Source organism: Mugil cephalus, chromosome 17, assembly GCF_022458985.1.
Source record: "Mugil cephalus isolate CIBA_MC_2020 chromosome 17, CIBA_Mcephalus_1.1, whole genome shotgun sequence".
In the NCBI taxonomy this organism is placed as follows: Eukaryota; Metazoa; Chordata; class Actinopteri; order Mugiliformes; family Mugilidae; genus Mugil; species Mugil cephalus.
Window position 1 is genome coordinate 9031615 of NC_061786.1, and position 24762 is coordinate 9056376.

Below are 24762 nucleotides of genomic sequence, written 5' to 3' on the forward strand. Positions count from 1 at the left end.
TCCTTGAGTTGAGGCACATTCTTGGATTGTGTAGTGTTGACTTTGTTGTCATGTTTTCCCAATTTGATAATATGCTAATTTGTCTGGAAGGTGTAATTTGATGATGAGCCGGGATGAACAGTGCAATACACTAAATGCCCCGCTGCTATTTAGCAAAGCAAATCTGTGTAAAATTATTTTATTTTAATTCCAAGAGCAGCAGAGTGGCTCTAAAAGTCACTATGACACCGTTATGACACCGTCAACCATGTTCTTTTGCCTTAACGCCTCTGTGTCTGCATTTGCATCGGTTTTTCTCCTTGTCAGCCCGTCCCACTATTGAGAACGCAGCAACTTTCTCAGAGCTGGCTCGAAACCGTACTTTGCCGCAGCTCGTGTGTTGTGTGACGACGACTTCACTGTGATATGATAATGTTCTCCAAAAAAAAACAAAAAAAAAACAGATTTAATGAATAACTTCACGTTCAGTATTCGTGAGTCTGCACTGATAATGAAGGCAAACTGAAACTGGACCAGTTGCTGGATCCGTACAACCCCAAGGCAGCAATTCAAGTTTGGCCACAGGGAGAAATAGAATGTGTTTAGTTTTACGGAATGATTTTTCCCAACTAATGCCATTTGTTCTCTTCGAAAACCCAAATTCATCAAAGTCACTGCATTTTAAACTGGTTTCAAGTAGCACTTATCTGCAAGTCTTCTATTCATCCTCGAGTCTGTCTCCCGCTCATGCATGGGATATCACTCCGCCGGGCATTTCCAAAGCTCTCATGTTACTTGAACAAATACACGGCGCAATAATCTGATTTATTTCCTCCCTTTTCAAAACAAATCAGATATGTCTCCCTGCTCAGAGACACTTGCATGTGTCTTTCGAAGAGGTCCCAGTCTGGGTTGCACAACAGTGGTGCCAGTGGTTCGTTATCGTCGGAGCAGACGCCGCTATCTCTGACGCTGAGCGAGACTGATGGCCTTTTGAAGGTGCTGGACCTACAGGAGAGCACCGGCTATCTACCCCGAAGGTCCACCAGATAAACGAGATCACAAGCTATTTGCGGGAGACGCGCCGCAGCAATCTAATTTGCTTTCTAGGTTTGGCGAATAAGGAGAGAGATTTCGCTTGAGTGAAATCCTGCCAGGTCTGGAATAGAATAGAAAGTAAGGAATTACAGCTGTTTAGACAATGAAGAATGTGAGAGGTGAGCATGAAGCCAGTGAGCTTTCTTAACCGCGTCACCTTCCTGCAAAAAAAAAAATCTGGACGTGACCTCAGCTTCCCTGTCTCGGTGATGGAAGACCGCGGGAGGAAAGGTGCATGCTCCTCCATCCCACTCGCCGCTCACATTTAACTTTGCTATGTTAACATCACGTTACAGTGCCTCCTCCATTGGCAGCCGGTGCAGCCGTTTAACATGAATCTTTGGAGACAGGGTTGTTCGGTTTCCATACCAAACAAAACCGGCCACTTAAACACAGTTAAAATGAATGACTCTGTCAGACCGCGATGTGAACTCCCATCCACGAACGAAAAAAAAAAAACCACACGCTAGCCGCGTTCTCGTGCTGACCTACGCCGATCCCTTCCTCCTGCGCTTCCTGAAAACGATTCTTTGTTTTATGGAAAGAAATGCGGCTAATGGAACGGCGCGTCGTGTTATTTTGTATCAAAGGTCCTCTCCTTGCCACCGCTCCAAAACACGGCCCTCGCACGGACGGAGCGGCAGGCACAACCTGTCCCGCCCAATAATAATGAGCTGGGTAATTGTTTATTGAAAGGGGTCACTTCACATGTCTTTATGATGGTTGCGTGAGGCTCGGTTCCAAAAACACAGTCAGGGTCACTAGACTTCGCCAGAGACGTATTTAACTGCGAAGGCTTTGCTGGATGCCGAAGCTTTAGGGTGACACTGCTTGATTATAATGTCAACTGGAACATAATTAGAAGTCCTGCTCAATGTTTATGTCTATGACTTAATTTCCCAGGGGAGGGTCTGAAGAATGGAAGCGTTTTTGAGCTAATGAACTAAACATCAACAACGAAAACTCTTTTTTTTCCCTCCATCTTTTCTTTATTTTCTGTGTGTTATGCGTAGATCATCATCTTTAAAAGAGATCGGGACGTGGCAGGCAGCACGATTTTTGATTAAAACCTTAGAAATAGGTGAGGATGAGAATTTCTCTGCAATCACATATGCTAAGTGGAAATGTCGCATTTGTCCAGAGGGGAAAAAAAGAAAAGAAAAAGTTGATTGATAGTTGCTTCGCCTGAGCTTCTTTCCCCCCTCTCAGGCGATTTGTTCTTGTTATTCAAAGAAAAATATTTACTGGCTTACTTTCATGATTAATGATCTGCTCTGATGTTTAATGCTCTGGGTCAGTTTGAGTAGCACGCACATTACAGTCATTTCAATTGTCCGCAGCGTTTTGGATTGGGAGCGTAGCTGTGGTCAATGCGCTGGTGTCGGGGACGGCGTCATAGGAACGGAGAGGGCCTTCGCTAGCCAATCCTTGCACACAATGATCTGCTGTGTTTCAGCAGATGATGGCAGCGAGCAAGACAGGAGATTTTCTGGTTTTATTTGCCTCCAAGTAATCTTACCTCACTGTGACATTTACCAAACAGTGACTGTGATTTGCATGTCAAACCTCTAGCAGAGAGGAGAGAGGGTTTTTTGGACGGAGCGCCGAGCTGGATCTGCTCGTAGCGAGGCGAACCTTGTGGGAGGTCACTCTGTGGCTCTGTGTACGTGCAGAATGCGAGTAACCTCAGAGCCGAAAAACTGTCAGCCTGTACAGTTTTTTGTTTTCCTTTAAGGAGTGAAACTCGGCAGGTCGCGGGCTGCGGGGTGTGCTTAGCGGAGCGAGGGTGACTCAGGGTGAAAGGGAGTCTTTCAGCTGGACGCATTTCATGGATGTTTTGGGAAGCAGTGATGGAAACGGGGGAGGTCAGGCGGCCCATTCCTTCCTCTGGGGTCCTTGCGGTGTCGGAGCGAAGAAGAGAGATGGAGGGGGAAACGGAGCCCGTAACAGTACAGAATGTCTTCGGGCCTGCTCCGTATTAACCTAAGTGAAAACAAGTTTAGCCACAGTGCTGCTTCTGCAAGTACGCAGGTAGACTCGCTGAGGCCGGGCTCCCACGGGACGAGGAAGGGGAGATAAAAGGGAGAGGGATAAAAAATTATAGGCTGCTAACCTGCACTTAAACTAATATTTATGTACCGTACTTACAGCAAGGGTAAATGTTGAGCATGGGGTGGTTCTGGTTTTCTTAAAATAAGGAAGTCAAGAGGAAAACTTTTAAGAGGGCCGCTGGCGTTTATTGGAATAGATACAAAACTCTTGCGACTGTCACTTTAAATCCTGGCACGCAGGCAAGAAAGAAAATAATGAAAAGCTTAATCAGCTTGTCAGAAATCACTGCAAACACACGCGGTTCATGTCAGGCTGGGAGTCAGTAAACAGCATTGGGCCGTCGTGAAAGACGGTTGGCAATCATTGCCTCGGAGCAATTTTTCGTGGCGATCTGACAACTTGCAGACAGTGGAGGAAACAGTACTGAGTTTAAGTCCTTCATTCAGAAAACAGAGAAATATGAGAAAACGCCTGCAGAAAAAAAATGACTGAGCAAGCAGTTTTAACTAGCTGAGTCTCAAGCTTAAAATCAAGCTTAAAATCACAGAAATCCGCCTTTGACTTAAATATTTTTGGTTAACTTAAAGAGTATTAAACCGCACTGTACGTTAAGCAAGTACTCAAGTGAAATAGTTTGGAGGGGATTTTTGCCTGATCCCTCAAGCCAAAATTGCAACCAATGATGTCAGCTGAACAAGCACGTCAGTGTCTGGGAAAATGAGAGATAGCGCTGACTTGTTTGTTCACACCAGTCGAAAGTACAGTGCGGCCCACGTTAAATATTGATGGGCGCAGCTTGTTGCTGCTCAGCGTACCGACTTACTAAGTCACTTCCTGCATGCGGGCCCTTTATCAATTTTTTACAACAACACTGAGGCCAGACAGCACAATCTGTTTTTGCCTTTTTTGACCTCTCCTGCCCCCGTGATCCTCAACGCCTCGACTGCTGCGAACACACATCACGGAATCACATACAAGTCGGTTGAAATAGTTTATTACAGAGCACAGACTGCACCACACCGGATTGTTTTCATAATGACAGCACAACTTAACAATTCTAGGCTACGGCTTATTACTTAAACAATGTGGTACGCCAAAATCATGTTGCACAGGGATGCATTATATGTACTAAATGAAGAAGACAGGATAACCAGCAATAAAATGAGTGGCTTTTAAACATGTTACATGAGTAGGTATCAGAATACATTGGTATTATGCTTCATTTAGTATGGAGAGTATGGATGTACATGACTTGTGTGCTGTATTTGTATTTAAGCACCAACATGAAATTGTACAGTATATACAGAGATAAATGTGAGTAATTGTGAAGTTGAGACCACACAGCTGGCACATGGTTCTCAAGACTTTGTTCGTCGCCACCAGATTATATTGCAACTCAACGCGACACCCACTAAATACCCTCACTTAAATAACAATACACACTTAAGGTTTACTGTGGACTGTGGTTTTCGAGGAACCGCATCAAAGCTTTTATTACGTTCTATATTTAGTCTGTCTTGCTGGTGCCATGTACAATGGGCTCATGTTAAATGCTTACACTGATATTTTTGATTCTGAGAGGAACAACAGTCTGGTCGCAATTTCAGAAAGAAGTGATGAAGCTTTGCATTTCTGTTATTAATTAAAGCTTGTGAGACTCATTGTGATACGAGACGTGAATGCTTGATTTTTGTACACACCTTGTTATTCTTAACATTGAGGCTTTTTACTCTTTTTTAAGCAATTCCCTCCTGGGTTTGACTGTGATTTTGTAATCTAAAGGCTTCAGTGTTAAACCATAAGAGGAGTTTAAAGAGAAGTCCTCATTTGGGCATTTTTCAAAGCTACATTGGTGGATTAGGATTGCAGAGAACAAGAATACCTCAACTTTGGCAATCTGGTCTCCGATACATCTTCTCTTCCCTGCTGAGAAGATCATAACATTGTTGGTGAGATCCTTGTCTAGGGAGCCGCGTTCATCTATGAAACGCGAGGGGTCAAAGATGTGCGGGTCCTTCCACACGACCGGGTCATGGTTGACGGACCACTGGTTGATGAAGACCACCGTGTCTTTGGGGATGTGGAGGCCGTCGATGGTGACGTCGGAGGTGGTGGAGTGCGGGATGGTGAGTGGGACGAAGCTGGTGAAGCGCATGGTCTCGTAGATGAAGGCGTCCAGGTATGTCAGGCTGCTCCTGTCCTCAAGTGACGGCAGCCTGTTTGGCCCCACCACCTTGTCAATGAGCTCCTGCAGTTTGGTTTGAATGTCAGTGTGCTTAGCCAACAGCAGGACAATCCAGTGCAGGGCAGTGGAGACAGTGTCCAGACCTGCGCCGATCAGATCTGACACCATCGCCTCAGTGTGGCCTTGGTTGAGCTCGATGCCGCTGTCATCCTGGTTGATGACGCCAAGGATGGCGTCGCTCATATCTCTTGTTACCTTTGGATCAAAGGTCTCTCTGTGCTCCTCCACTTTGCTCTTGACAAAGACAAAGAATTCTTGATTCAAGTATTTGAAATTCTTGAAGACATTGCGGACTGGATTGGGGAAAGACTGGAGCCACGGCATCACATCTACCAGGCTGCCAGCCCCTACTGTCTGTCCAAACTGATCTATCCTGTGCAGCAAGGCTCTAAACTCAACGTCGTCGTGTCCATAACGTTTTCCAAAGCACAAGGCACAAATCACGTTAGCGGCAGCTACTGTCAGCTCATGAGCAGGATTGAAATACTGGCCCTGAGCACTGAGTTGAAGGATATTCTCAACTAGCTCTGTGGCTTCTGCCACGATTTGCTGCTCGAAAGATTTTTTGGTTTGACTGTTGGCAGATGAGAATGCCCTGATGGTTGTTTGAGCAATTTTCCTGTGCATCCTCCACTGTTTGCTGTAATTCGTGAAAGTCATGCTTTTCCCTCCTGAGACGGACTGAAAAGAGACAAAGTTTGGTCTGCCTGCAAACTCTGTGCTGTGCTGTATCAGGGCCTGACGTATCGCTTTCTCTCCGTTCAGGACAACCACGTCACTGCAGCCCAGTCGTATCTGGTACACGTCGCCATATTTTTTGGCAAGCTTGGCGAAGGTGATGTGAGGCATCTGGCCCAGCTGCAGGGCATTGCCCACCACGGGCCAGGCAAAGGGTCCCGGCAGCCTTCTCTTGTGCCTGAGGCTCCGGACCCACAGACAGGCTTCCAGAAAGAAGAGGAAAACAAAGGAGGCGACCAGAGCAGGATGGACCTGTCCACTCCATTCCTTGATGATGCTGCTGCTCTTCACATTAAACTCTGGATCCATTTGAGCCATTATTTTATCCTGTAGTTTGTCTGTCGTTCACCGTGTCAAATGCAGTTTTCACTTAAAATAGGAAACCATTTCAAGTGTTTCCTTTTAATATGTCCTTAAATATGTAAAAAAAATATGTCCTCTGGTTCTCTTTTATAATTTCAATAGTCAAAAAAGGTCTCCAAGCAGTGCCTACATGCTGCAGCTTCTTCCTCCCTTAGAAGCCGGTGAGAGGGCTTGATCAGGTTGAGCGGTTAGCAGTGGTGCGGCACGTCTTCAGATGACCACTTTAGAGGAATGCAGATTCAAGCCTTAACACTTCACTTATATGTATCTCTATGGTGGGAGGGGACAGCGACTCAGGTTTTTTATTATCTCTCCCCTCCCATTTTGACCACAGCCTGCAGACCTTAGTCCTATTCCCACTCAGGCCTCCTTCCAGCAGCGTCCCTTGTAGGATGATGACGGAAAAGGAGAGCAGCTACTTAATCTGCCACGCTGCCAAGAACTACAGATTTACAGTTTCGCTGCCAAAAAATGTTAGAGATTAGAGCGACACATTTAAAAGATAAACAACTCCGCATACCACGTGTGGCATGAAAGATGCATGTAAAAAAAATAAAATAAAAATCTAATATTAATTAATCACAGTTGAATTTTATTTTAAAACTTGATGGCATTTTAAAGTGGCTGTATACATGGTGAGTAATGAACAATGAGGTGTGTTGCTGTTTGCACTTTCTTATGGACTTTTCAGTGCCATTTTAATCATGATTTGTTTTGGGTTTTTTTTGTTATTTACAGCCAAGCTGTTTATTATAACCATGCGGGGGGAAAAGGCTCTGGGATAACACTGTGCAAGCTGTGGATTTGAACTTTCAAACAGATACGATTCCTAATGCTCCGTAAAATGTTCCCTATGTATATTGTTATCGTTGCAATAATAAACCTTTAAGCAACGTCTGCGATGTTGTAGCTTCATCAAAAATATTTTTAAACAGAGCTCAGAGCAGAGGACTTTATAAGCTATAAATCTGCTCGTGTGGGTGCTTGTGCAACAAAGGGAGAACTTAAAAAAGCATCAGCTTGTGTTTTAGCAATGCTCAGCCACAAGTCAAATATTCCAGAGGTTTCTATTTATGGAACAATGAGAAAAGACAAACATCTAAACAATGTGCAAAGTCACACTGTTTATCCGACAGTGCGCTGGCTAAAGACTGATAAATCCGGAAATATACACCTAGATCCGCTCGGGGCCAAATTTGACAATTAAACTGCTCACACTGAACATTGACAATTCACTTTATTCATTTCAGATACAGCTTATTTTTATTTTCCATTATATATATATAAAAAAAAAAAAAAAACCTCAGTGGGCCTTGAGTGTCAGAGCAGAAATCACAGAATGAATGCTTTAACATTCAAGGTCCATTTTATCTTCCCTAACACAGACAGAGAAAGCACATCCCTTGGGCGTTACAATATTAGTTCCTGAATACAGAGGCTTAGAGAGAGTGCAGTGACATCCACCTAGCTTTGAACAAGTTACTGTAAACAAACATGTTTGTAAGAATGCCTCACGAGTGAAAGAAATTCGCCGCACATGTGTTTTGTTGTAGTGGTGAGGCGTGTATTTGGCATGGGTAGCTGCAGTGCTTGTACAGTAAAACTGAACCCTGGATACATGAAGTTTGTGAAGCGCCCACGGACCACAGGAACCTCCCTTCCTCATCCTCTGAAACGTGACGGATGCTCCCCGCTTGTTGTAATCCTATGCTGAGTACAGTAGATAGTGTGACCGGCTAAATTTAAATAAATTTACTGTTATACCTGAAATGCAAAAACTGAAATAAAACATTTTGTAACTGCTGCTTTATCTGGCAAAGGTTAAATACATTTTTACACATTACAATTGAGAACAGCAAGTCATCAAGTGACGTAACAACATTCACAACTATTTCATATACACTTATAATAGTTTAAGTTTGTAGCTAATTTCTGCACATACACCGTATATATATATATATATATGCTCAATAGTGGATGTAAAACGAGCACATTTCTTAACATAACGTACAAAATTGGATCAAGTATGGAGTATTTTGTGAAGCAGAAATGTAATACTTTCCCACAAGCTTGCTTTTTACTCGCAGCCAACATTTATGAAATCATATTCTCAGCCCTGGACCAACAATAATTCAAACACAGACCATGCTAACGTATTTATTAAATATCCTTGTTAAATACGAAACTCTTAGTGCTATTTAGTGCAGCCGTACTGATACTCACTGTCAAATGTCATTGGTAGAAATGTTTTTTTTGTTTGTTTTTTTTGTATTTTTTTCTCCTTGAGTCACATTATAGGGGCATGCTATTCATGCTGGGGAGACTAAGCCAAGCAGCTTTCCCCTGAGCTTGGTGCTGACACTAAATGTAAGGGGCTTCAGCACGAGCCCGTAGGAGCAGTCAAGACTGAGGGGCTCAGAGGGGTTGCTCTCAAAGCTGCACTGGTGCAGCAAGACCGCTGTGAATAAGAACACCTGCACCTTTGCGATCTGGTTACCGATGCAGCGTCTTTTACCTGTTGAGAAAATCATCACATTGTTTATTTTGTCTTTGTCGAGGGCCCCGTTTTCGTCGAGGAAGCGTGAGGGGTCGAACTTGTGCGGGTCCTTCCACTTCAGAGGGTCGTGGTTGACGGACCACTGGTTGATGAAGACCACCGTGTCTTTGGGGATGTGGAGACCGTCGATGGTGACGTCTGAGGTGGTGGAGTGCGGGATGGTGACTGGGACGAAGCTGGTGAAGCGCATGGTCTCGTAGATGAAGGAGTCCAGGTATGCCAGGCTGCTCCTGTCCTCAATTGACGGCAGTCTGTCCTTGCCCACTACTTTGTCTATGAGCTCCTGCAGTTTGGCTTGCAAGTCTGGGTATTTGACCAGGAGCAGGATGATCCACTGCATGACAGTTGACATTGTATCTTGACCTGCACCAATCAGATCTGTGACAGTGGCTTCAACAAACTCTTTGGTGAGTCCACTGTCTTCTCCATGCTCAATCACGTTGATGATTGCGTCACTCATGTCCCGGGTCACTTCAGGATTGAAAGACACTCTGTGCTGTGCCACTTTGTCTTTCACAAAGCCGAAGAACTGCTCGTTGAGGTTTTTGAAGTCTTCATAGACACTGCGGACCGGGTTGGGGAAGGACTGAAGCCAGGGCATGACATCTACCAAGCTACCTGCTCCCACTGTCTCGCCAAACTTCTGTATTCTTTTTAACAAGGTCCTGAACTCTAGGTCATTGTGTCCGTACCTCATCCCAAAGCAAAGAGCACACATGATATTCGCAGCAGCTATCGTGAATTCGTGAGCAGGCTCAAAAAAACGCCCGCCAGCGCTCCGATGCAAAAATACCTGCACCAGCTCCATGGCCTCGGCCGTGACGTGCTGCTCAAAGTTTTTTTTGGTCTGACTGTTTGCAGAGGAAAATGCTCTGAGGCTCGACTGGGCAATTTTCCTGTGTGCTTTCCACTGCTTGCTGTAATTAGTGAATGTCACACTCCTGCCCCCAGAGACCATCTGGAAAGAGACAAAGTTTGGTCTGCCTGCAAACTCTGTGCTGTGCTGTATCAGGGCCTGACGTATCGCTTTGTCTCCATTCAGGACCACAACGTCACTGCAGCCCAGTCGTATCTGGTACACGTTGCCGTATTTTTTGGCCAGCTTGGCGAAGGTGATGTGAGGCATCTGGCCCAGCTGCATGGCATTGCCCACCACGGGCCAGGCAAAGGGTCCCGGCAGCCTTCTCTTGTGCCTGAGGCTCCGGACCCACAGACAGGCTTCCAGACAGAAGAGGAAAACAAAGGAGGCGACCAGAGCAGGATGGACCTGTCCACTCCATTCCTTGATGATGCTATTGCTCTTCACACCAATTTCATTGTCCAAGACCATCGTGACAAGCTTCACACTTGTTCCTCAAAAATGAAAAAAAAAAAAAAAATCAACACTCTTTTGAGTGGTTCAGTACTTGGAAAGATCAAATCTGATATTAAATCTATTGGCTATCCATAGCTGTTGAGATAGATATGTTATTCAAATGCCACTGAGGTCATTATGATGGCAAAGTTTTATTTTTTTATCATTAGTCAAGCTTTTCATCCAGTTATAAGTGTCTGCTTTTTGCTTCACTGCAGCGTCTTATATGTTTTGCAGTTGGTGGGCAGGGCTCGGGATAACTTTCATACTCCTCCCATTGTGGTAGCCCTGCAGACCCCACTACATTATCTCTCCTTGCTGCCGGTCGCTCTTGGAAGCGCGCACATGAGGGCGTCGAGGGACAACGTGAGCGAGCATCGTCACGGTAAAAAATTTAAAAATAAAAAAAAAGTCACAGCAACTGGTGACCGGTTGAGAAGGAGTCGCTTTTTTTTTTTTTTTTTAAATGATCGGAGGACTTGGAAAATTTGCATCTTTTGAGGTGTTTCTTTTTGACGTGATTTTTATTCCTGTTTGCGGCAGACCCAGCTGGTGCGTTTTGGGCGGAAAACAAACAAACAATAATTTAACTGTAATTTGTTTTTCATTAACGTGCATCTGGTTTCATTTATGTTTTTCGGTTAATTACTGATAACATCGTGCGCATGACTGAGATTAATTTAACACATTCTCCGTCAGTGAAGTTGCTGAAATGAATCACATGTGCGCAGCAACGGTCCGGCAATGACGCGCTTGAATATGCGCTGTCTATAATTCGTTAATTGTAAAAGTGAGAGTTGTTAGTTTACTGCATCCCCCCATGTGTTTCTTTGTCCAATACGTCCTGCGGTTTCACAGCAAAGGATGATTTTGTTAGTTTGCCATCATTTCCTCTCAGTGATGAAGTTCAATCAATCAATCAATCAAACTTTATTTATAGAGCACTTTTCATACAAAAGATGCAGCCCGAAGTGCTTAAAAAAACAATAGACACAATAGATACCGCCTTCTCCCACACAAGAACGTAAACAGACACACACACACTTGCAGATTTAAAAACACTGCCAAGTTGAGAGAAAGCTGCGCACCAGTCTCAAAACGAATCCAAACGGATGGTTTTCTTTTTTGATAAGTTCTTCAGAATGAACTGTTATAAAAGTGCATGAAATATCACCCTTGCGCATATGAATTTAAAAAGGAGAAAAATCACACTTCAGATAGCAGATTACAACACACGTATAGGCTCTACATTCTTTCTCTCTTAGAATATGAAGGTGGCAAAATATTAAGTTTACACAAGAGTTCAGTCCAGTGTGGAAAAGCCATGAAATATCAATCTGCTACAACATGTTCCTTTTGTTTGCTCCAACAAGTAAACTGAATAAATCAGACTTCGGAGTTACAATCGCAGCGCAACAAACTTAAGGTTTTACATCTAGGAGTGATTTCAAAAGCAAAACATGAGACCTAGCCATGACAGTACTCCACTCTTTTTTTCTTGTTTTCCGCAGATTTTCTCACACATCATTAGAGATTATTTAATCCCGTTAACTGTGAGATATTCTGACCCATTCAAAGGGGTGGTGTCGTTTCTAGAGGTGAAGCCTTTTTCCCTTTTCCGTGTGGAAGACAAAATTCACTCCTCGCTTCCCCGCCAACTGTGAAGTTTATTTTTGCAGGGAGGTAATGACCCTAATTGAAGGTACTGAAACATTTCCGAAGCAAGGCGCTAAATCGGAGGGACAGAAACCGCTCTGCAACTCAGGCGAAGGCAGTCATTATCAGCGGGAGAGGAGCGGGGGGGAGGGCAGGTGGGTGGTGAGGAACAGGGGAGGGTATTGATATCCATCAAACATTTTTAAATTGAGCTTTTCAAAAATGATTAGGTGTGCACGTTGTACTCAGTGGGATGGAGTTATAGGTGCATAATTGGACTCTTTATTATTTCTATTAAAAACGTATAAATATGAAGAGGCAAGGAAATTTACTGTTACACACACATGTAGTCACGCAATACACATATCCCTTTAGCCAAATAGAATATAAAGCATTCACAATAAAGTAGATGTGTCACTGATTATGTGACTGGATCTGCAAAGGAAACAGTCCCCCCGCTCTGATTTTCATTGTTCACAGTCCAAACGAGCTCTCGACTGTAACGCTCGGCAATTGAACCAATAACTTGCCTTTTAAGCGCGGGGCGGTTAAGCCGTGAAAACGAGCAGAAAGGTAACAATAAAAGTAATTTGCGTGTGTCTGCGCTGTGTGTCATTCTTTCACAATAGCGGCCCTTAAACAGCCTTCCACAGATGTGGGGAGCCTTCAGAGCTCTGCCCGAGAGCTGTTTGTCTTGAGAAATGCGGTGTGGCCGCGCACCAAAGCCTCCAGAATGATTCCTCGGTTAACCAGAGACATAGCAACGTCTTCGGATACACTGGCTGCACTGGGGATGACTGCTTCTTTTCTCCGCTCTTCCTATAAGGGGGGAACCCCCCCCCATCGCCTCCCACCTCCACCAGCACCACCACTACCTCCTCCTTCTTCTCCTCGCCTGCTCCTCATGCACATGTGGCCACTCGCATCCCCATCACGCTAATTAGAGCCAGGTTTGTGGCTGAGGGAAGGGGGGGGGGTGCTTGGGTGGCAGGGTGGAGGGGCGGGGTGCAGTTAGTGTGTGTGTGCACGGGAGGTTTAGACGGACCCAGGAGCGGAGGGAGGGGGGGGGTGTCATGTGTGCGTTTTGCGTGTGGCTGCCGTGTTTGCCTGTGATTACCCCTTGTAACCTGGCTGTGAAAGGTTGGCCCTGACCCTGGGATGACTCTGGCTGAAGGCGGAGGGAGCGAGGAGAGGAGGGGAGGGGGCAGCCAGAGAGGGGGGGGGGGGGTTGAGACCGTGGGGGGGGGGGGGGGGTCTTTGTGCTGCTGCATGTCATGTGCTGGCGGGTGGGCGCTCACTGCGTGGAGACAGGACCAATGGTAGACCAGGCTGCCCCGTCTCTGGAGCTAATCATTGTTTACTAGTCTCATTTCCACTTCTCAGTGAGCTACTGTCACGCACAGCACCGACAGGGAGGAAGGAAGAGGGAAGGGGTGGGGGGGGTGAGGTTTTTTGAGATGGTGGGGGGGGAGTGAGGCCGCGGGGGAGAGGAAAGCCAGGGGTCCAACAGGCAGTTGGGGAGCTGGTGGGACTTAGGAAAGGGAAGAGCAGAGCGCATGCAGGAATTTGAGTGAAGAACTGGGGCATGACAGAATAAAGGTGAGCCAAGATCAAAAAAAAAAAGAGAGAAAAAAAGCACGGCCAAAAACAACCCCGACGAAACCAGTAAACAGAAAAACAAAAACTTCCTCTGGGCCAGCGCCATCTCAGGCGGCCACGAGGTAACCACCGGACATTGCTAGTTAGAGATGGTGATGTCTGAAATGCGAGCGCTTTCTCTTGCCAGACCGCAATACGAGGAAAGAGAGATACTTGGAAAAATTGTCGCTGTCTGAGCTGACGGTTGTTTGTGTGTTAAGAGCCTGAGAACAGACAAGGAAACTCGAGCCGCGAGATACCAAATGGCTCGGTGGTTTTTGTGGTTTTGTAGCAATATCTTACGCAGAAAAAGACGTATTTCAATCCTGCGTCACGGGTTCATCTTTTGAGTCCAGTAATCATCTTTTATCTCTGTTGACTATGTAAAAAATTGAAAGTAATATCATTGCGGTTTTTCTGGGAGACTCCCAGTCTGAATACACTAGTATCATGATATAAGAAAGTCTAATAAAGTTTTTTTTTTTAATTTAACAACCCATCAGATAACTATGTGAAGGGAGCTGCTCGCGTTTACAAACCCAGCTCCTCTGAGCATTTTAGCATCTTTCAGCCGATTGTTTCGGTTTCACATCAGTTAATTTTAATATATCGGCTCAGTATTTCTCATAATTTGTTAATATTGAAGGCTGCTGCTTTCAGAAAACATTGCCGACACTCTCAGTGTACTCACCGAACAACAGCTGGGACAGAGTGAGTGCGTTGGAGCACTTAGCATCTATAAAGTCGTTCCAGGTTTTAATCAACACCAAAGAAGCGCCAAGAAAGAGCTGATCCTGAATTTATACTTTTCCTTTGGTGAGAGGATGGTTCCGTGCCTCAAAATGTTCTTCAAAATGAGTTTTTTAAATTACTTTTTTAAAAATTAAAAAAAAAAAAAAAACTAAAAACAATAAAATAAAATAAAATAAAATAAAAAAGAATCAAAGAGCAGCAGGGGAAAAGAACAAATTACATAACTCTTAGGCCATGCTTGGATTTAATCATGATTCAAATCCATGTTTCATACCGTGCGGAATATGAAACATGTTTATGCCGTGACCATACTGTGTTTATTGTGCTACACATTCCACCGCATACAACACAATGAAGATCAGGCGCATGAGGCCTGACTGAATTATTACATGAAGAACTGAGGTTCCTGTTTGTACAATTTGTCAGGAAAAAATATGTAAAGATTTCAGAATTTTCACAAAATAAATTAAAATAGCAGATTTTAGAATATTTAGACATGTACTGTATTTCCGTTGCATAAGACCCTCTGTCGGGCCCCAGGATGAGTCACTTGAGGCTATATGAAGCAGCCAACTGAAGACAGGAGACGTTTTGAAAACACTTTTCTTGAAATGATTTAAAGCCCTCAGTTAAAACCAGGAGCAGGCAGATTTACAAGAAGTATGATTTTTTTTTTTTTTTTTTAACCTTAGCACAATATTTTCTTACATGTGCAGCCCTTTCATGTGGCCATGTAGTTAGATCAGCATCCAAGGTTGGAGCTTTGATTCGACCAGTGGCCACCCACACTGCCCGTTTTTCTTTTTTCTTTTTTCACACACTCCTAATATGGCAGGGTCCTTAGGAATTAATCAAAGGACTGATATTAAAGTTGAAAAGAATGCAGTAATTGCAGACATTCTGATTGAAAAGTACTTCCAAAGTGGCACGCGGTAATTTAATACGCGTGAACTGCATTCGGCTGAGCACGTTTAAACTGTGATCGCGTTGAGAAAGTTAACACTGAAAGTAATTCAAGTGTAGCTAAACGATGTTCCATTTGTCATTCTTTCTCCTGCAACATTTGCATTTAAACAAGTTGCAGATTTTCAGATCTCTGCTATGCACAGATTAAGTGTTCTTTTTTTTAACGAAATAAAGAAGGAAGAAGTTAGTAGAAAAGTACGATTATATCATCAATCTCAGGCTGCTGCAGAGAGACCTGAAGTGCATCTATTATAATTAATACGGTAATTTATTGGATAACGCTATGATGCCTATTTTTTCCCCTTCCAGACTGAACAGTTGCAATTAAGTTCACATGTGTGCAGGCTTGCGTGATAAATCTTCACTTAACGTGGCACCCAGGACAGGAGCCATGTATTATGTACACTATAGGGATTTTTGTTTATAATCCCGTGGAGGTTGTGCGTGCTAGGGGAGCAGAGTGGGGATGAGTTTGCGTGCCATGCGGACCTGGCGTGCGCGCAGCTCGGCCACTGAGCTCCGGCTTCCTCGCGAAGGGGAGGGGAGGAGGAGGAGGAGGCGGAGGAGGAGGAGGAGGAGGAGGAGGAGGCGTGGGGCTGTACTGAGTGATTAAAATGAGACGAGGGAGAAAGCACAAGTAGAGATGGCTACCAGATGACCCCGAATTTGTGAGCTCATCAAGTACAGGCTGAGACGTCGGCAGGACATTAGAACCACCCTGTACTCGAAAATGGGCGCACACAACTGTGGCTCGGTCCAATAAACCACACAAGGGTTTAAAATAGAACGGAAAAGAGTGGATTTGTCTTAACTAAACGCAGTAACCTAAGATAGGAACACACAGTGTTGGAGGAAACCTCAGTCTGGATATTGTTCTGAAATTTTCCTCAGACACGCCATTCAAAGTTCTCCCTTTGAACTGCCTCTCTGTGTTTTTAGGCTCAGTCATCCATATAACCTTGTCAAATGATGTGGCCTGGGTATCCATGACGTTTTGTATTTTGTATTTTATGTTTTTGTTTTTTTCTTTCTTCCAGATTACCTACTTTCTTTTCGGTTTCGGAGGAAATGCTTGTTCGGTTCAAAAGAGCTCTCTGCTTCCTCCCATGGAGACGGAAATATATTCTAGTGTATTTTTTTTTTTTTAATATGCCCAGAGAATACAGGGATGGTATTCGTTTGATATCACATGTTAATATCAGATTCTTTCTGACAGAAAATTAAGGATTACAACATGTTTTGAGAGGCCACCCTCGCAAGCTTATGCAGTAACAATGGAAAGAAGAAAGGGAAGATGGACAGTCTTGCCGTTTATGTCTATCAACATAAATTTCTCGGCACTCACAAGCCGGTGCAAAAGGAATCTTATGAGACAAAGTAACACTCATAAATCCTATTCACAGTCACCTCATGTCAGAGTTTTCCTTTTTGTAAATTACGTGCTGACCGTGCAGCACGGGTGATTTAAATATCATCATTTGGGTTACTCTAGAGAAAATTAAAGTGGAAATCCACCTTTGAAAGAAAAAAATATACATATGAAATCACTTGCACATGCAGAAATTCCTTCCACGGCTGAAACTTCCAAAGACAGCGCTCACTTTTTTTTTTGATTGTTTTCTGAAGCTTCTCCAGTGATCGTGAAGGGGGTCCCACTGAATTTCAAGCTAATTTGACTTGAGGTAGTATTTCCTAGTAAAAAAAAAAGTAATCTATGTACCAGAACATGTGCGTTTTTGAGTCCACAATGAGACAAGAATATTATTAAAGGAGACAAGTAAGTACATTTCATTGAAAATTTAGGCATAGGTGGACATGGTGGACAGACCAGTTAAAAGTGTAAGCAGATACGTAGCATTGCTTTTTTGCGGATCCCACACTTCCCCCTTCGCGTGACAGTATTCATAACTTGTCACTTGTGAGTCAGAGCAAACAATATATTAGGTATTAATACAAACACTCAATAACACTATAAAACATTTTGGGTGCGGCCTCCAGCCTGGATGTGTGTCTCAACCAACGCCCCCTGAATGCAGCTGCGTTTTGACATCTGCATCGAGTAGAGTCGAAGAACTGGAGGAATAAGGTCAAAATATTTTTTAGAATTAATTGGCACGCATTTATTTCCTTCTAGAGTTAAGAAATATGAATCCAAGCAAAACGCTTGCCTCAAAAGTTCATTACCGACCATCAAGCCTGGTCAAAGTCAAATTGCTGGATGTTCGGATTCTGTTGGATTCACGCTTAGTTTTATTTATATATCGGCGAAACTGTCACTGTTTAGAATCAGGAACCCGAAACTCCCATCATAGCACTGAAGAGGAAAGGCGGGACCTTTGAGACTGTCCATGAAGTTGCATCCAGATAGCGAAATGACAAATAGATATAATGCATCTGGTGTAGCGCTGATGCAAACAAACACATCCAGATCTTGGAGGTTTTAGATCTTTTTGTTTTCTGATAATGCGAAATCCAAACACGCGGTTTATAACTTCAAACATGTGCTTTAGTATAAGTTAGTTAGATCAGTCTGTTGGAAAATGCAACAGTCGTGCAGGTCTCTCTCAACATCCCCTGTCCAGGTTATTAAAGGTAAAGTTTGTGGCACGTGAATTAATTCCTGAGCCCTTCTGGGATGACCGTTACTTTGAATTCTCTGGAGGTTCCCACGCACAATGCTGGTATGTTTACTAGAACTTTGAATCCTTCTCCCATTGAACTTAAATAGAGAAGCATGACAGCTTTGTGTCTCTTGATAGCAGAAGTCATCTGCTCGGAATCTGCTTTGCGAGAGGACACGAGGTTGCTTTTTCATCTTAGGATATAAAACAGGATGTTTCTGTTTCTTCTCCATACTTTTCACTGACTCACATATTTATGAGCTGTTTTGTCTCTGCCTCCCCTGGAGACAGACTGTCCCTGGCTGGGATCCCTGCAGGTGGGGAGGCCGAGCCGCTCGGGTCGGGGCTGAGCTGGGGCCGGCGGTTCCGCCACAGGCGCACCGAGGATTACGTGCGGTGTGGATACCACCAGCGGGCTGCTCTTCTCATTGGGTAATTGGGCGGATAATGTTCCGTGATTCCCTCTTCTTTTTTTTTTTGCACCTCCTTGCGTTCCGCTTGAGCAGCTCGGTGCATTTTAGTATCCTGAAAACGAAGCCAGGTCAGCGAGCGGTCGGGTTGGCCCCCTTCACTCCTCAAGTTCTGTTGGATGAGCTCTGGTGAGACAGTATCCTTAGAGGTTCATCCTCTGTCCTAAGTCTCACTGTAACGTCTTGACTTTAAAGGAAGGAAAAATCATCTTCAGTTCAATGCAGCCCCACACTAATTATATTGTGTCAGAAGGGCAGGAACAGAATATATGATAATTGCTAGAAAAATAATTCAACAGAAGTAAATAGCAGCATAAATACTTCAATCTGTTAGTGCTGAAGTGGGAGCAAATATATCTCTGCTAGAGCAAAGTGTGAATTAAGTGCGTGTGGGTGGCCTTATGTTGGGCTTTTGTGCTTTATTTACCACGCACCCCATTTGCACGCCACAGCGTTGTGAATCTGGTATTGTAAATTGCCAAGTAATTGCTGCGGAGCTGAAACGTTACCAAGACCAGTGAATTCGCTTCTCTCCCTTTAAATCACGGCCGCTGATGACTCAGTGGCCAACGTTTTCTGTGTAGGCACTTCAACTGAAAGGCAATTTCATTTCATTCCTTTTTACAGTTGCATTAACATTTCAGTCATCTCGGAGCTTTAAAACCCTAGCCAGGCTGGTAACACACCATTTGGATTTTATTATAGAGCCTGTTTCGACCAATGCAGTGAAAAAATACCTCTGCGCTCAGTTGAATCTTTTGTTGTAAACAAATTAAACTCCACGGTTCTCAAATGATGTTTATGACTACGCCGCTGTTACTCTTCTGTCCTTTGCTGCGTAATGCTGTCGGGCCACGCTTCAGACTGGAATAGATTCAATGGCTGTGTTTACACGGACACTAGTACTCCTCTTATAATCAGAGTAGCCCAATCAGTACAGAAATGTAACCAACTTAAATACAACAAACTGTCCTAAATAGCACTTTCAGTCAGACTGAGCGGGATGGTCTCCTCAAAGGGAAAATATTAGCACGTTAGCACCAACGTAGGGCGAACGTCAAGTCAGACTTCTGTCCGCCGAAGCTTTTTATGAGGGGAAAGCTGGTCTGGGAGTCACGTCCTTGGGAACTGATTAAACCAGGCTAGTAAACGTCAGTATGTTTGTGTTGTTGACTTCCAGTTCCAGTAGGATCGTTAAAAAGTGTTGGTCTGTCTTAGTCGTCTTTTTCTATCGCGTGGATTCGGGGGTTGTCAGTAAATGTGGGGGGAAAGAAATCAGACACTCCACAGCAGTGAGTTATTTTGGAATCGCAAATCAGTAGGACCATAAATCTATCAAACATGTCACTCAACTGTTTATACTTAACGTTCACAAGTACAGTAGAGGGGCTGCGGCTCTTAGGGGATGCTGATGTGAAGGAGCAGCGTGATATCTGGGGATGACACAAATCCAGCAGCCACTTGCCTTTTGATGTCACTTGAAAGTGGCTTTTCAGTGTTACTTTTCCAGAGGATGGTCCTTTTCTGTGTCAGAGAATGTCTTTGTGCTGTAGCGAACAGCTCAGTGTGGCTCTCACATCCATGATCTACTGTATAACCAACAATGCGTTGGAGCATAGGTCTTCAACCGTGACCCCTAGGGGCTCTACCGAGGTACTGCAGGGGAGGGGGCTGCAAAATCTTTGGTTGATTAGACATTTTTTTTATATATTTTTTTAATTTCCACCCTTACAAATTTACATTTCTTTGAATACACGTACTACACACTGACTGTCATGTTCCGAGAGCCTGTTCAGTCCCCACGTAAAATCCCAGAGGCAGACCTCTGCGTAAGAGGGGGATGAATCCTACACCAGCTGGCACTGGATAGAAGGCGGCGTACACCCTAGACAGGTCTCTATTCCGTCACAGGGGCTAACGCAGAGCGACAAACACTCACATGCACACCTGCAGCCAATCTGCAATCACAGGCTTTTAAACTGTGGGAGGAAGCTGGAGCGCGTGGACAAAATCCTTAGAGAAAACATGCAGACTCCGCTCAGGATGGTCCTGGATGGGTTAGAACACAAACGTCCTTGTTCTTTTTGACAATCAGACAGTTTGTTCTGTGTGGTGTCCGTACGCTCTCATGTGTGCGTGAGAAAAGCCAACCAGAAGCGAAGCTGGCGTCACTGCAACCCTTCAGCCTCAGTGATCCGCGCAGGCACCGGCATCCCACGCGGCGTTTTTCCTGAGGACAAATAAGAACTGACATCTGACTATTGACGTGTTGGAGTGAGTAAAGCGATGCCAAGAGCTGTATTTACTTTCTAAAATCCAATTTCAAACAAATTCGTTCAAATTCATTTCAAACAAATCATCTCTGTGTCTGTTTCGCTCTGGCCTGTTCGCCGGTCCCAGCTGTGCCGGAGCCATCCTCGGTGTCGGGGCTGCAGCTCGCCCTGCTCCATCGGGCCCGCGTGGGCCCGGCCACCGCACTGTTCAGCTCTTCGGCTGAAACGGGCTGCAGAGGCGTGCGTGTCTATTTTTGCGATGCCAGCTGACATAAGGATGCTTTCAGCCTGTCACTCACACACACACACATACTGTTTGTCTAACAAGGTCTCTTAGCATGACTGAGCCTTATCTAATCCTGCTTTCTCTTTCACATAAGGTGCGAGTCTCAGGAATTTCATATTGGAAAAAGAAATACATTTACAGCGAAGTGGTTACATCTTGGCCATGTCCTCTGTTTAGGTATGATACGAGCTGAAATGCCACACTCGTGGATTTTGCCTATATAAGGCGTGTTCTCTTTGGTCCTACAGTCATTTACGGGGGAATGTAAACACATAGCTGTTGGCAGACTAATAGCCATTAGGAGTCTTATTGTTCAAAGGGAAAGTCTCTAAACTGACAGAGGCTTCTTGCCAGAAGACGTAAAACACTTTGAATGACTGATCTGCACCCTTTTCAGTCTCTTATCTGTAGCTTTCAGGTGAATAAACAGTCCTATTTCATGTTCACCGCATTTTGCACAAGTGGACGAAATGAAAAGGAGTCCTTACTGTCTGAATAGGTCACCGGATAACTCTGAATACGTTCTTTGAGTGATGAACGCTGGGCTCTGTTTCTATGGATTTTAAAACGAGCCCCGCAGACATAGCTGGAGTGACTGGCGCTCTGTTGTTGTTTGGGAATCATTTCACAGACGTGTGTGCTGGAAACCGATGCTGACCCTGAATTTCATATGGGATGCGGCGCCTTTTCCTTTTCCATTCGACGAGCTGTGGTCGATATTGTTATAGAAAACTCACGAAGAAGAAAGATTTGAAATCAGAATAAAAAAAATAATTCTCATCCAGTAAAGCTCCTTTATTTCTAATCTAGCAAATACAACACAAGTAGTGTTAGGTAGAGGTCAGATAACTTTATGAATGGTGTAATATGAGACGTGGGTTCCACCGTCCCCGGGCTTCCCATGGAGGCAGACCCAGACACAAACAACCTTAAAGTTTGACCTTCTTACCCTACATGCTCTGCTGCCCCCTCGTCTTTGTTCGGCGTTATGCATTTCCAAATCTCACAGTTTCTGTAGGGATAAGCGGGGGACGTCTCACAAACCGACTAGTGCTGGAGGAGTTCCTCACGCACAATGTATTCCATATGCGCTCTCAGAGGCCTGCACCTCACATCTGGCGCAGACCACCTATGCTAGCTGACATATTCCTCCGCAGACCGTCAGACGAGCTGCCTCTCAGTGGAAGCAGACCGGCCTCATCAGTGATCTCTCCTCATCCTTTGATGTCCGTGTGCGCTTCTGAACTAAAGACGTGCAGGCACAACAAGTTTATCTATAATCAGGGGAGCTGGATGCGATTACTTCATCATCATATCTATACTTTTATCTCTATTTACACAGCCTTGTAAAATTGTTTATGCCAGTTTATTGCATATTTACAAAACTGCGGATTTGTTTTGTTTTAGTGTTGTGCCTGCAGATTTTTCAGGTTGTCCCTTTGCATTTTTTTAAAAATGATTTCTTTACAGAAATGTTAACGGGGAGATCAGAGCCAGGCACGAGTGGAAGTGACACTGTGGCTTCCTGTGCCCGTAGTTTGAAGCGATCCCCCACCCATCCTGCTCTGATGTGTGAGCATTTCTAAAACTTTCTGGCCCAGGAAACCCCAAAACTTGGTCACTTCATTTGACAGTACAAACACAGTGTAAGGATGGACAGTGAAACCAAAGCAAGCAGAGCTCCCCCTGGTGGCTGGCTGCAGTGTGGGTCATAAGATCCACCCCTCCATGTTAGTGGATGGGACTACACTTCAAATATGTTTTTTTCAAGGATGGTTTCTGTCATTTTAGGTAATTAATATAACGATGATGCATTCTCAAGTATCATTATTTTGTATGAGTTTCATTTTAGTTGGTTAGTTGACACTAAACAGGGTGTGACATTATGACGACTACCAGTTGACATGCCAAACTGGTGGAGGTAGAGCAGAGCATAGTATTAATTTAACAAAAAAAAATGAGTCTGGCGAAAGTGTCGTCAGGTCATTAATATCGTTCTCCGCATGGCTCCAAGATGGTGCTGTCCATTGATGACAGTAGCAAGGTAGGCCACACCCCCATTTGGGTGAGAACAAACTACTAGTGGTAAATACAACTCCACCTGTAATCAGTGTTTATTTTGTGTTGCTAGCATTCAATGACTTGAAAGCGGGCGAAATGGCTACCGTTAGTAAGACAGACACATATGTAATGTTGTTGCTGAGCGATGATTGGCGACATTAAATATAAAAATGAGAAGAAAAATCTTGCCAACTGATCGAGAAATGGGTGAACGAGCTCACTCCGTGGCCGGGGGTGTTATACCTGGACTCTTACCTCATTGAATCTCTGGGTAATATATGACATCTGTCATCAATTCATAAGCATTTCATAATGTTAAATTAATTAATCATGACATAAGCATGAAGCTTAGCCAACGTTAGCGCTTTTGTTGAAAAGTACCCGCTTTACAGTAATGTACCTCTCCTCTGTCGTCACCTACTGCCATTTCAATTCAGCATCAACATTCACTATTTCAACTTTACAGCAAGAATTTGGAATTTTCAACATTAAAACTAACAACTCTGACAACTGACATTAGCTAATGTTAGCATCATCGTGATTAAGCGTTTGCCGCAAACCTACACATATCGACTATCAGGGTCCCACGGCTTTCCATCTTTGTCCACCAGCTTTATTTGCCTGACATAAAATTTGGAAAATGGCATCAGTTTGGCCAATGCCAGGAAATGGTAACAAATTGTCCATATGTATATTGAGTCTATGGTTTGAACCATAGGTATCTTGAGGCCTGGGAGTTCAGGGCTACAGCCCTCAAATTTATTTTTTAAAATAAGAATAACAAAAGAAGTCCTGGATATATTCATTTGTCACTCTGATCATCAGTGATGTAGGTGGCACATTACTCTAATCTGACCATTTGTTACTATTTCCAAACCAGTAATCAGATTAAAATGATTTATCCAAGTCAATGTGTGCAAGGGATGTAAATCGTTAGGATTTTGTCGACATAGATAACAATACTGATATCCATACCTCCTTATCCATACCAATATTTATCGATACTCTTATTGATATTACAACATAATTTAGAGTAAACAATAAAGACATTACAAGATGTTTAAAGATTCAGACAAGAAGCCAGTGGCGCTGGCACAGCGCTGAACTCAGTAGCGTTTGGCGGACGAACTTTTGCCGCATCTAAGCAGTCAAAGACAGTGCACTCCTTCAGTTTTATATTATGAGTGCGCTGCAAGTGCTTCATGATGTTGCTGGTGTTACCTCTCTTGGACGAAACTTGTCTCAATCGAGACAAATCTTTGTCAACTTTGATAAAGTTGACCCATACTTTGGATCACTTAGACCAGGAGTGTTCGATTAAAATTCAAAGAGGTCCAGTTACTAAAATTTCCTCTCAGCAAAGGTCCGAAACTTATGTCACTCAAAATAGTATACCCTGATGTAAATAAAATCAATAATGTGCGTACATTTCTGTATCATTTATTGTCAAATTTCAAGTGTTTTCAAAGTAATAGCCCATACTTTTAACATACGAATAAGTCTGAACTTATAAAACTACAATCGATTTGATTGGCTTGGCCATTGATGATGCTCCTGACGTATTAACAAGATTAGTGGTGCATGTATGAATAATTTATCTCTTTTATTAACCATTTAAAACCTGAAGGATCCGTCAAAGCGTGCTAATTTTG

At 43.9% G+C, this 24762-nt stretch overlaps 2 protein-coding genes across 2 annotated transcripts; both read right to left on the reverse strand.

Moving 5' to 3' along the window:
• Positions 1-4107: 4107 nt before the first annotated feature.
• On the reverse strand, positions 4108-6721 carry LOC125023787 (cytochrome P450 1B1-like). The gene has a single exon (XM_047611300.1). The coding sequence runs from the start codon at positions 6428-6430 to the stop codon at positions 4856-4858; it is 1575 nt and encodes a 524-aa protein (XP_047467256.1). The 5' UTR covers positions 6431-6721; the 3' UTR covers positions 4108-4855.
• A 972-nt stretch (positions 6722-7693) lies between these two features.
• On the reverse strand, positions 7694-10568 carry LOC125024216 (cytochrome P450 1B1-like). Its single transcript, XM_047611952.1, has one exon. The coding sequence runs from the start codon at positions 10360-10362 to the stop codon at positions 8785-8787; it is 1578 nt and encodes a 525-aa protein (XP_047467908.1). The 5' UTR covers positions 10363-10568; the 3' UTR covers positions 7694-8784.
• Positions 10569-24762: the final 14194 nt, after the last annotated feature.

What these genes read in the sequence shown, in the direction of transcription:
- LOC125023787 (XM_047611300.1), bottom strand. Translation starts at nt 6,430, where the DNA reads ATGGCTCAAATGGATCCAGAGTTTAATGTGAAGAGCAGCAGCATCATC.
- LOC125024216 (XM_047611952.1), bottom strand. Translation starts at nt 10,362, where the DNA reads ATGGTCTTGGACAATGAAATTGGTGTGAAGAGCAATAGCATCATCAAG.